General features: G+C 33.6%; 1 protein-coding gene across 2 annotated transcripts in view; it reads left to right on the top strand.

The window, feature by feature from the left end:
- LOC132760422 (sodium- and chloride-dependent glycine transporter 1-like) overlaps positions 1–13620 on the top strand; it is a 29642-nt gene extending 16022 nt beyond the window's left edge. The window contains exons 4-16 of one of the 2 annotated variants that reach the window (XM_060752401.1): positions 597–806; positions 1512–1566; positions 2092–2224; positions 2824–2958; positions 4110–4213; positions 4857–4981; positions 5716–5828; positions 6993–7130; positions 7989–8088; positions 9267–9394; positions 9589–9856; positions 10548–10601; positions 11569–13620. In XM_060752401.1, the coding sequence (XP_060608384.1) occupies positions 597–806; positions 1512–1566; positions 2092–2224; positions 2824–2958; positions 4110–4213; positions 4857–4981; positions 5716–5828; positions 6993–7130; positions 7989–8088; positions 9267–9394; positions 9589–9856; positions 10548–10601; positions 11569–11648 (1643 nt within the window). In that variant the 3' untranslated portion in view covers positions 11649–13620. Of the gene's footprint in view, positions 1–596; positions 807–1511; positions 1567–2091; positions 2225–2823; positions 2959–4109; positions 4214–4856; positions 4982–5715; positions 5829–6992; positions 7131–7988; positions 8089–9266; positions 9395–9588; positions 9857–10541; positions 10602–11568 lie in introns of both variants that reach the window. The other variant, XM_060752400.1, reaches the window with a different exon arrangement.
- Positions 13621–13869: the final 249 nt, after the last annotated feature.

Here is a 13869-nt window from a genome sequence, read left to right as displayed (position 1 = left end):
GAAATATGAAGCCAAAATGACGCTTACTTGCGTATTTGAAATTTTACGTTTAAGGTGTGCGTTAAATTTTGCGATGCTGTTAAATGTTCAGAACGAGGAATTAAACTTTATATTTCACTAAGTTTGAGCCATTGAGATATGAGAACTGATATCTCATTGATATACATTTATGTTTGTCTCTGGAAAGCATACAGCGATGATAAAAAGAGCATTTTTATGAATTTCAATGAACATCCTCGGTAGGAGCAACACCCCTTGGTAGATGAAGTTTGCGGTTGCATCTGAGAGGTGTTGCTCTACAGTGCAGGTTAAATATAGTTTGAAGTGAGAAAATGATACTGATGTTGTAAAGAGGTGGTGGCTTTATAGACGACCGCTTTGCAGAGGTTACAATTTAAAAAAAGTGAAAAAAATTATAAATATCTCTCCTCCAGAATATTACTAACAAGTATTTAACAAACTTCTGTCCACATCTAAAACAGAACGTAAAAGGTTGTGTATCCAGTACTGAACATTTTCACTTAAACTGTATTATTATTTTCTTTTAACGGAAAGTGCATAATTCGTTTATGAAACATGTATGATTTGTTTTACAGGTTTGGGATATTCTATGATAATAGTGTCGGCACTCATCAGCTTATACTATAACGTCATCATTGCCGTCTGCATATATTACTTTTTCGCGAGCATGCGCAGTACGCTTCTGTGGACGTCATGTGACCCGGATTGGGCGTCATGCTTGTGTCGTGACAATACGATGAACAAAAGTGACCCTGACCCTTGGAATTCAACCAGACAAGATTGTTGTAAGTTATACATCAGAATGTGTTGTCATGTGACCTGAAATGTAAATATGTATAATACTTACGTATGAGGAAGTAGGTATTTGAGTCGCTAATATTTATTTTAGATAGCACACCTACTCAATTTTACCTTCACATGATTATCATTACATATGCTACTGAATGTACTTGCTTATTTGTAAATGTTGAGGAAATCTGCATATTTATAATAAATATAGCGCTCGGAAGAAAAATTCGTTCAGCGTTGACATATACCAGTTATGGCAAAAACATTCAGTTTTATATTCTTAAATAATTTTGTTTTTCTTTCTCTTGGTCCTGTATTCAAACATGTGTCGTAAAATAAACATGTTCAGATCACGTGATTCTAAAGATAAAATAATGTTTATCCGCTAGGATAATTTATCTTGTGCACCAAAATTGGCGTAAGAAGTGGTTACTTCCCTTTATCAGTACAGAAGAAAAGCGTGAATAGTAACTTTTAAGTTGGGACCACTAGAATGTAGACTCGTGAAGCTTTGCACGAACGACTTTACCCGAACATATTTCGTCATAAACAAATACTAGTAGTTCTTTAAAATAGGAACTAAACAGTATTGATGAATAATCGTTCAAGATGCAAAAAGTCGCCTTCCATCAGTGCTTCCAGTACTTTGATCTGATAAAAGATAATGCAGTAATGATTTAGTAATGTGCCTCTGATTTCAGTGAATTACACTTTTAATGAGAGCAAAGTTACGAATCCAAGTGAAGAGTATTTCTCGTAAGTATGAGTTTCAAATGTTTGGTTAACATTCAAGAAAGTATGTTATTGTCTAATGCATTCTAAAGATTCATGCTAATTTTCATGAAATTTTTTGAAAATGTATTTAGAAGTAAAATATTATGCAGTGAACAAAGAAAGTAATTTGCCCCATTGCAAAGGTATATGTAATTTTAATTTTATAAAAGGAGGACAAAATTGGAGTTTTAGGCTTAATGCTTAGTCAAGCAAAAAAATAACTATTGAAAAAATATTGAAAAAATCAGTCCTTAATCGCAGTTTTATGTAAATTTCATTTTTAAAAAATTTCGACATCTTTATTTAAAATAAATTTAGTAAAAACCTTTTCTAAAGTTTGAAAATTATGAAGCGATGATTGTTCTTTTTTAAAAAAATGATTTTGGCTTTATTGTCTGTTGTGGATAACTGTTACAATACCGTTTCCAGTATGAATACGCACCATTTTATCATTACACAGATATTCATAATAAAATATACTTACAATCTAATGATATCGAATTACAGAAACCGAGTGCTACGTCAGACTTCAGGCCTTGACGTTACGGGAGGAATTAGTTGGGAGCTCACACTCTGCCTTCTTCTGGCATGGACGATAGTATTCCTTGTGCTAACAAAGGGCATTAAATCTTTGGGGAAGGTAAGTAGTTTTAATACGATTTACTTCAATGAAATAGGCATTCACATGAAAGAATACAAAATACATGTACGTACTAACATTTTTGATACACAGATAAAATACGGTCTAAATATGGAAGGCATCCGGAGCTTGTCATGAAATTTTATAATTTACGCATGCGCAAAAGAACCCAAATTCGGGTTTAATAAACGGAAGGGAACCATAAAGGCAATGATTTCTATAATGCATGAATATATCATTTACTTATGAAACGTAGCCGAATTTAAATTAAATATTGTAAGAAAAGAGTATGGTGCAAAATTGCAAATCGTACTTTTTATAGCATAATGTACTAAATAGCTAGGAATGTCGATGTCTCTACTCAGGTGCCCGTGATGGTCTGAAATAATACACGGAAGTGTATCTGAGGTCTTGCTGCACCGGTTAGGTTGGAAAGTCGTCATATGACATATACTGTGTCGGTGTGACGTTTAACTAAATCAAACAATACGACAATAAATAGATGCCGTATTGGTCACCTGTCCGGAATATCCGAGTGCTTTTTTTTGTTCGTTTGTTTGTATATTTTCGTACATTTTCTGTTTACTTGCTATTTATAGGTTGTATACGTCACCGCCATATTTCCTTATATCTTGTTAACTGCACTTTTGATTCGTGGCCTCACCTTGGATGGAAGTAAAGATGGAATTGATTTTTACCTGACACCAAATATTACGAAGCTTGGTGAAGCAAAGGTATGTTATTCTGCATTTCGATCAATTTATGGGTCATTTATTGTATTACTATGAACTCCACTTATAACAATATCGCATATTACGATATACTGCTTATAACGAAGCTGCTGACGTGATTCTGACTCTAGTTTTCAAATTGCTTGAATTTCGGCTGTGAAGATATCCGGATATAACGATATAAATTCGAGTGTTCCCTGAATATTGTTTTAAGCTGAGTATTTCGTTTTCTAAATGAGTTTTAATAAGTTGTTCATGCAAAGTCGAATACACGAAGACATTATATATATAGGCCTAATGATATATTGTATAAATATCACATCATACTTTCGTCCTTAACCACAAGATTACAGATTACATTTTCTATTGAAATATTACGAATGTATCCTTTTTGGAAAATATTCGAAAATAATACGTTGTGATCTTATTTATAAAGTTAATATTAAAAAAAAGCATGAGGCGACGAAATAACGCTGTTTGAAGACTTCATACTTTCAACTGATAACGTGTTAACCCTTTGCATGCCGGGAGAATCAAAATTGTCGTCTGCCAAAATATGTCATCTGCTTAATGATTAATTTATGTCCAATTTTCTGAAAATCAAGATAAAATATATTTTCATCCTATTTGTCTTGTTTTTAGGGATAAGGGTTTTTACTTCTATTTCAACCAAAGATTATGTTGGAAAGTCGCCATTACATATTTACTATATTACTGTGAAATAAATCACAAAACCCGCCCAAGAAACTGCTACACATAGGCACAAAATCTCGTGTTCTTAGTTTAAACTTATTTCATTTTTAAATAAGCAAATTTACAAGCAGGTATCTTTTTACATCACAATATGTATAGATTTGAAAGCAAGCATTACACTCAAACCAACAATGAATTCCTTTCCATCTCATATTACATAATATAATCACTCGTGTATGATATACCGTGTTGTTGTTTAATGATGAATGAGCAACATTATAATACTGCATGTTTGTGACGTCCCTTCATGACGTTTATATAGTTTTATCTACAGGACTACTGTCAATTTTCTAAGAAATCTCTCTTTTTTCTAAAAAAAAAATGGAATTTTGCTGTTTTATTATATCTGTCAAAATCTTTATTACAACCAATATACATATAACAATTATGTTTTACACCAGGTATGGTCGGACGCGGCTGTACAGATATTTTATTCGCTAAGCGCATGCTCCGGAGGACTTATTGCTATGGCCAGTTACAACAACTTCCGGAATAATGTCCTCAGGTAACATTATTCTCTTTCTATTAAAGGCACATTATCCCCCAGAAATATGTTTTCATTTATTTGCAAAGGACATATATTAGTTTTGTCACGTTGAAATAATGAATTTAGGACATGTTAGATACTTATCACCTGCAGAAAATTCTTCTGAATGTGAAATGATTTGTCATAAAAGTAGAAAATGTAAAAAAAGTAGAATTTCGACTTCCATACAAAATACACTACAACTATACAAATTACCAAAGTGCAGCAGAGCAAAACATAGTTCAGATAATTGACCCATAAGTAACTTTTTCGAAACTATACAGCTAAAACTTAAGGGAAATAAAAAAAGCATGATGGGCCTTTAATATTTCGTTTTTCAGTTCTTTCCGTGTTTTAGTATTATTTGATTAGTGTTTAGTTAACAAGGCTTGATCGTAGTCATGTTGTGAGTTATTTACATACGGAAAGTTACGAAATATGCCAAAGACGTAAGATGTTATGTTGAACATTAGGATAGAATTTTGTATTTTTTTTTGCTCACATCAACCATGTATTTTCTATAAAATAATAATAAAAAACAACAACAAAAATCAGCCACTTGAAGTCACGAGACATAAATGATTTTGTTTTTTAAATAATTTTCATTTTTGATTTTTTCTAGAGATACGTTCCTTGTACCAGTTATCAACTGTCTAACAAGTTTCTATGCCGGATTTGTTATTTTCGCTTCACTCGGATTCATGGCGAATCAAAAAGGCGTGTCAGTGAAGGACGTCGCTGCCGGAGGTATGCAATAGTCTCACGAAATTTGAATTAATATTCTAAAGTCTCACGAAATAGTACAGTAAAATCTCACGAAATTTAAAAATACTATTTTAAGGTCTCACGAAATCTGACAATACTATTGTGAAATGTCACAAAATAAGACAGTACTATTCTAAGGTCTCATAAAATCTGACAGTACTTTTTCAAAGTCTCACGAAATATGACAGTACTGTTGAAAAGTCTCACGAAATCTGATAATACTTTTGGACAGTTTCATGACATCTGACAATACTATTGTATTTTCTCAAAACATTGAAAAGTTTAGTGTAAGGTCTCACGAAAATATGTCAAAAATATTGTAAGGTCGCACGAAATCTGATAATACCATTGACAGGTCTCACGAAGTCGGATAATACTATAATTGCAAAGTCTCACGAAATCTGAAAATACTTCTGGAAGGTTTCACAAAGACAGATAAATGAAACACTTTCAAATACTAGTGCCTTTACCCGTACATTTACCAAAGTCACGGCTTTATTAGTGAATGTGGATGAAAGTTTTTGCCTTAAATTGTTTAAATGTTATCTTTTCCAAAAGTAATCGTTGTAATTCAGTGTTATAAATGTCATCTTCACGTGCTATTACTGAAATATTGCGTTTCCATAAATCCTCGTGTCAACTTAAAACTTGAAATATTATATGTTTACATTTCAACATAAAGTGATTGTATTTTATATTGTATTTTATGATTTAAGGACCTGGATTAGCGTTTGTTGCGTACCCAGAAGCTCTTGCGCAAATGCCAGCGTCCCCGGTTTGGGCCGTTCTTTTCTTTCTTATGATGATGATGCTGGGATTCAGTTCTGAGGTAAGTCACGTGACCTGAGAGGTTAATCACGTGATCTGTGTGTGTGTAATTTTTTTTAATGAGATTAGGTAATTTTTATCACCACGAAGTCGATACAATACAAACTAATTTTCCTCACTGACTCGATTATTACTGTTATAGTGTTTCCGTCTATGACTAATAGTATTTACTTATCACTTGAAATATCGGTATTGTCAAAACATCTCCAAATATTTCATTTCCGGACAATTGATTCTTGGTGTTAACATTTATTGTATTATAACATTTAGATGATAAAAATGCAGTTGTATTGCAATTTCTATTGTACAAAAGACCAGTTTATGTTACTAAAACGTTTGCATACTTTTTACTAATTTGAGCCGTGTCACGACAAAACCAACATAATGGGTTTGCGACCAGCATGGATCCAGACCAACCTGCGCATCCGCGCAGTCTGATAATAATAATAATAATTACCACATTTCTATAGCGCCCTTCTCAAAAAATAAAATGTTCAAAGGCGCTTGATCAGGATCCATGCTGTTCGCTATCAGTTTCTCTACTTGTAATAGGGTTTGTAAGCGAACAGCATGGATCCTGATCAGACTGCCCGGATAGGCAGGCTGGTCTGGATCCATGCTGGTCTCTAACGCACTATGTGGTTTTGTCGTGACGCGGCTCATTTGATGTTACAATTGACCATCTTGTAGCAACGAACCGTTGTACAAAATGAAGAACGTAAATTTCATTAAAATCTTGGGTGAAATTTATGATGAAAAGGTAAAGTGTATAAATTTTCTCCAAGTAAATAGTATTTATCAGAAGCGTTTCAATATCGAGTATTTGAAGTGTAATAACCGGGTCGACAATGTCACAGTTTTAGCTTTGCAAATACAGAACGATGTAGATAGATACATTTTTTAAATATAATCCTTTTTCACGAAACGATTAAGATTTAACGAAACTGTAAATATTTAACTAAACGGTAAAGTTTTAAAGAAACGGTAAATATCTTACGAAACGGTAAAGACTGTAAGACTCGGTAAAGTTACAATGAAATTAACTTATCGAAATATTCGAATATATGCACTGAATGACCTTGGTCAAAATCGGTAGAAATTAAATCGTTAAGGGATAAAGTTACTGAAATAAAAGAATTAGGAAATCTGATTTCTTGTTTTACAGTTTTCTATCGTTGAGACAGTTCTTACTGGAGTACTCGATGATTTTCCATCCATACGAAGGTCAAAGTATAAAGCCATCTTGTTCAGAGCTTCTTACTGTATCGTTGGATTCGTGTTAGGCCTGCCGATGTGTACTGGGGTAAGTTATATGACATCAAGTAAAAAAGGGGGATAACTCATTGAGAATTTGGAGACAATACTCACTCACAATTAGCATGTGTTTAATAGTCTCCCTTTATATTAGAATGTATCATAGGGTGAATTCTTGTGTTAAATAAAAACAAGTATATGTTAGAGTGCATATTAAGTGTTCTTCGTAAATAAGAAAGCTAAAAAGGAGCGGAGCTTGCAAAGCGACTGTAGCTTTCTTATTTACGAAGAACATCCAATATGCACTCTAACCGGCTTAGTGCTCCGCCCACTTGCGTTTTACAATATAAAACGTCCAGTTTATATAAAATCTGTTCTATTAAGATTTGAAACCTGAGAATTGGAAAAATCCTCGTCGGTGATTGGCTTAAAAAAATTGGCGAACACTAAATTTAGATATTATCATAGTTGTTGTCCTCATTTAAAATATCCGATACTGTAAAATTTTTAACTTACAAGTTTAATTCTTAACTATTTTCCCCAAATCATCAACGAATAAATTGCACTTGCATTATTCCCTAATAAACAATGATTTTATCAAGTCCTTACTAACATTCTATCTTCTTCGATGTGATTTCAACTGTCAAGCAATTAGATTGTGTGCAAACGTAAATTAATAATTATGCTCTGAACCAAACAATGGTCCTGTATTTGTTCTCGACAAAAACAAAGTTTAGAAGGCCCTTATAACTTTTAATAGCAATGACGTCTCGGCAATTGCGAAGATTGATGTGTCTGCTATCGCAAGTTAAAGTTTCTTCTGCATATCGAACATTTATTAATTTAACACTATTTTTTTATTGTTGTATGATTCTTTTTATGGGTGAAATTAATGTTTACATTTAAGTGCGGATTCCATTTGCTTGATCTTGTTGACAACGCAACTGGCGGATTTCCTTTACTGTTTGTTGGATTCTTTGAAGTCATCGCAATTGCCTATATATACGGTAAGTAATTGCAATAGCCTTTATATCCGGTAAGTTACCACAATTGTCTATTTATACAGTCAAAAATCACTGCCTATTTATACGGTAAGTCACCGTAAGTCACCATATGCAATTGCAACGATTGCAGTAAATCATCGCAATTGTATATCTATACGGTAAATCATCACACTTGCCTATCTATACGGTAAGTCATTGCAAATGCCACAATAAACGGTTAGTCATCGCAATTGTCTATTTACATGGCAAGTCATCGCAATCGCCTATAATTTATAGTATAGGTTTGTTTGTTTTGGGTTTTACGTCACATCGACACAATATAGGTCATATTGCGACGTTCCAGCTTTACTGGTGGAGGAAGACCTAATGTGCCCTTCCGTGCATTATTTCAGGCACGAAAATTGGCACCTGAGTAGAACCACCGACGTTCCGTAAGCTAGCTGGATAGCTTCTTCACATGAAAGAATCCAAAGTCCCTGTCGGGATTCGAACCCACAGCGGTGAGGGGCAAGTGGTTTGAAGTCAACGACCTTAACCACTCGGCCACGGACGCCCCCCATATAGTATAGGTAAGTCATATTAACAGTTCCTTTGATTTATAGTATAGATAAGTCAAAGGAATTGTTAATATGAAAATTATATGGAAATTCAGTTTATTTCTTAACGGGGATGATAAGTTTTGAACTCGGACCTTCTAAGACACAAATGATATAATTATCCTTACTTTAAGAGCATATCACTTTTACTATGATAGCCGTAATTATACTCTAAGAAAAATACAGAAAATAATATTACGAGATTTACGAACTAAAGGGAGGCAACCGTAGAGATATGTATTTAACCACATAATGCGACTGTAAACAAATGTAGTTATAAGTTTTCTGTATTTTACCATCCGTATGTGTGTTAATTATTTCTGTTAATTATGATTAGTCGTATATGAGCCGCGTCATGACAAAATAACAAAATGGGTCTGCGACCAGCAAGGATCCAGACCAGTCTGCGCATCCGCGCAATCTGATCATGATCCATGCTGTTCGCTATCAGTTTTTCTACCTTTTATAGGGCTTGTAAGCGAACAGCATTGATACTGATCAGACTGCGGATGCTGGTCTGGATCCATGCTGGTCGCAAACGCACTATGCTGGTTTTGTCGTGACGCGGCTCATATCTTTTTCCAGGATTTGTTAGGTTCAGAAAAGACATACTGATGATGCTTGGTGACACGCCCTTACTGAGATCTATTTCAAAGTTTTCATTCGTCTACTTTGGCCCAATGTGGATGGTCTTCACGCCACTTTGTCTTTTGGTAAGTTTATCATCTGCAATATCGATCCAATTATTTTGTTTCGTCTCGTACGATTGGGAGCATTTTGCAGGTGCGCGATGACGTAGTAACTTATCATTTGTTTATAAATACACATATTTTTTCAGCGTACATAAAAATACATTGCAGCCATTTAATATCACGTTGCAAGTTTTTAATTATAATTATTTTTATAGGCCGTGATCGTATTCAAATGTATACAGTACAAAACTAAACACGAAGAAGATCCTGGAGTTTTTCCGCAATGGGCAGACGTCATCTGGTGGCTGATCGTTCTTACGCCCGTTTTATGCATTCCATTCTGGTTCCTGGCATATTTCTTCCGCAATGGAGCCTGGCGAGTACTCTGTGATGTAAACTCGCCGAAACCGACATGGGGACCAGCGTTGAAGGAGAACAGAGCTGGAGTCTATGGTGATCTAGAGATGACGCCATCAGGATTCGGTAAGTGGAAACGAAACCCATGTAGGGCCTTGATTAAAGTTTATCTTTTATCACAGATTATTTACAGTAATAATATATCGTGTTTTGGGGTTTCAAATATTTGTGTATTTGTTTAAGTTCGATTGTGAACAAAGCTTGAAGCCTTTTAGGACCACTCTCGGGTCAATTTTATTGAACAAACAAGTACTGGTGTCATAAGAGGAAACCCTTATCGTTACCCTAGTAGGGTTGGTTTGAGCCCAAATTCATAGGTAGACTTGCAGGCTTATGAACCTTTACGGCACCTTTTTCACTTGGTTATATACAAACTGGTATGCACATCAATATAAAACTGGCCAGATATGTACAATAAGCTGTTATATACATCTTAACAGAATTTTTCTAGCATCACTTGCTAGACGAAAAGTATATTTACCAATCTAAAATCTGAGTTCTTTTCAAAATTATGTAGACGCTTGTTGGTTAAAAAAATAAAGCCCTCAGTATAACCAGAGCAGTATTTTGCTAGTTTTGTTTATTTTTTTATATGATCAACGTAAGAATAAATGTTTTTAATTCAAAACTCTATAATAAACATGTATAGTTTATCTTAACGCAGCTGTTTAGCACCAAGCCAAACTGACTCGAATAGATTCAATACATTTATTTGGACATTTATTTAAAATAAAGATATTAATGAATTTAGTTTCAGATAAATTCAAAATGAATGATTCGAATAGTGACTTGGGCTATGACTCATCAAAAGGTAAGTCCTTATATAAGTTCCAAATTTTTGAAGGAACTCCACTGTGGTATGACCCCACCCCCTAAAAAAACCCTTAAAATTTGAATCTTTTTCATAGATCAACTGGGACAATTAAAACAGAAAGACATGTAACAAATAAGAAAGAAATATACTCAGAATTGATGATTGTATTTGCGCTTTTTTGAGCCTGCACGTTTTTTTGGTAATTTTCTCACAGAATATAATTGTTATACAAAAAAAAAAAAAAAAAAAAAAAAAAACAACCAAGGGATCATTTGGATTTGGATTTGGACTGCCTAGACCTGTTCATAAACACTACATAAATCTCGACAAAAAACTGCTTCCAGTCCAACCGTGCAAAACAGAACTCATCCGAGTACCTTCTATGTATACATGTCTTTAGCTCTGCAATGCAGTATTACCGTGGTTGATTTGTCCTGTTCTGACAATTTTGGTTTTATTTCATTTATTTTAGTAAGTGTATTGCCTTTGTAGAAATTGTTCAATTGTTTCGTTCTAAGAAAAAGGAAGTGTTTGAAATTTCATCTTCTGTACTCCTACGCATATGTATTGTTTATTCTTTGTTCCAAAAAAATAGTACAAAAAAAAAAGAGATTGAAGTTTACGTTTTGTAAATATGTCAACAACTATGTCAAAGGTTATTTACTTAAAAACAATAAATTTTGCTTAAAATAACAATCCTGAAGAGAGATTTATATGTTAGTTGTGATCTGATATTGGAATGGTTTAAAATCTCTTGTTTTATAGACAACAGGGGGGCGTTGTTGCATTGTAAATTATTATACAAGCTCGTGAAATTTCAGCAAGTATTCCTACGCCAGCAGAACTTTTTTTCATATTTTAAATATCAGCTATTTAAACGCAAATATATGTAAGACTATTAAAGACAGTTATTTGCAAGTTATTCTGTGTAACCATTCACTTACGTGCAATTTTTGTCTTCCAGGGCTAGAGGAAACTAACGGCAAATTTGGCAATGGATTAACACAATTTGACAACGAGGGCTATACCACCGAGAAATTTTGAGTGACGTCATAAAGAATAAACACGTGACATATATTTACGAATGGTCGCGGACCCCGTAATAGCATTCGGTAATTTCCGTATGGTCACGTGTTTGGTCTTCCATAGCCAATAGGTTGATAACAAACGGGTAGAATATATTTACATACAGAAATAAACGAATGCTGTTACCGGGGTGGATCAATGTTGGTAAAAAGCACGTTGAATTTGCCATTTGAACTGCATAAATATATTGTTGATACAAAAAAGAATAAAAGATATAACTGATAAAAGCGATAAAATGCCAAATAAAATGTCAGTAATCCATTTAGATTTTGTAACGCCCTGTCTTTTTTGGGCTTCCGGTTGAGAGTTATAAATACATACAAAGCTATCAAAATGTTTGATTTCGTGTAAACACCTAGCTATGTTACATTCAAATAAGAACGGATCACATTGACAAAGACAGAAATATTGAAAAATATCAAGACCTTTTAAAACACTGTGTCTGTACAATTAAAAAATCCTCGAGGCCAAAGTTCGAATATGTCCACTGCCTTTATTAGCATCACATCGTGTGAAAGACTTTTCTCATAGGTCTAACACCACCAATACTTGGTTATAGAATAGTTGCACTGTATGATACATACACTTGACTGGCGTAGTCATAGGTCTTACGCCACTAAATAAATTATAGCAAATGCACAAATATTTCTCTTTCGTAGGTTTAACACCACTATTTCAACTGTATAAAATACACGATTTATTGTTTTTTTGTCGTAGGTCCAACATAACTAAATAATATATTAATTATACATTATCGTTTTTATTCAACAATCAAACCAGACGAATGACGTAATGTATATAATTTGAATAAAAGACGATCTCTTTTCTTTTTATTTGCTATATACATAGTACATTTATATGCCAAAGCTCAAATTATAGTTAAAATTTAAAGTTTACACTTATAACATTAGTAGCTTCGTATACTATTCAGACGTTTTCTCCTAATAAATTTATATAAATATATATGTAAGTATTTTGTAGCGAATACGCATGCGTGGATATGCACGTGCGCTTATGTGTTATTGCTTTTGTTGATAATTCAGAGTTTTAAATTAACATATCACAAATTAATATATAATATGTTCTGCTTGCTCGCTTTTAACCTTTTCCCTCATAGAGACGTGTTTTGTCGGCTTTTTGCTCACAAATGTTGTTTAAAAAAGTGACCACTTTTTCGGTGCCGCCCCATCAAAATGATACATCAGGGGGTTGGCCTCTGTTGGGGGGCGAAGGGGGCGGTAGTCCCCCGTATCGCCAAAATAAAAAGCTTAAAAACATCAATTATTTTCACCAAAATTAGGTGAAAGGCCACATGTTAACATGTTATAAATCTATTGATATGCATATCTACAGGCCACAACACATCTTTTTTGACACGTGGTCAGCTAGACCCCTGGATTTAAAATACAGGTGGTCTTGCTCAAAGTTTGGCTTGACTATTCCGAAAAAGAGAGAGAACTAAAAATAAAAGTAGTAGAAATGTTAACAAAGATAACTTCCATACAAAACTATAACGACATCGAAAATGAAATGATTCAAGCATAAAAGCATTTCTTGGACATAAAGGGAATTCACTGTACTGATTCCAGAACGTGTACATTTAACTTGCTTCATGTACCGAATATTTACCGCTCACATTTGTAAAATACGGAAATAGACGATTTTACCCGAACTTTCAGGAGCTAAAGTAAATGCAAAATCTTCAATTCGTTGTAATTGACAAAAAGTGTAACTATGTTTTTCGATTTATGTGTGAGTTTTTCGATTTATGTGTGAGAACCGTTAATATTTTGCTACATTTTTACTTTACATCTTGTTTCAAGAAAAACTAAAAAAAATACGCATTTTGCCTAGCTTAAGTGTTCATTTTGTAAAAAGAAATTATAAATATACAAAAAATATGTCAATAAAGTTTGTAAATATTGTTAAACTCGTGTTTTGTTTTCAATTTGGACAAAAGCAACATTAAAATGATGCCACTGGAATTGAACAACTACAGCATGTATGTATGTTAAATCAAATTAGCTTTATGAAAAGGTACAAAAATGTGTACAGTTTTTTGTCGTACATAATGTTTTAGTGTTATTAGCGTTGTTTAAATACTTATGTGAAACATCAAATAAAATAGTTCGCGTGCCCAAGTTGTGAACAACTTGTCAGTCCAATCCGCTATCAGTTT

This window comes from Ruditapes philippinarum, unplaced genomic scaffold, assembly GCF_026571515.1.
Source record: "Ruditapes philippinarum isolate M1 unplaced genomic scaffold, ASM2657151v2 ctg2415_1_1_1_1, whole genome shotgun sequence".
In the NCBI taxonomy this organism is placed as follows: Eukaryota; Metazoa; Mollusca; class Bivalvia; order Venerida; family Veneridae; genus Ruditapes; species Ruditapes philippinarum.
This window is presented reverse-complemented; position numbering and strand designations above follow the sequence as displayed.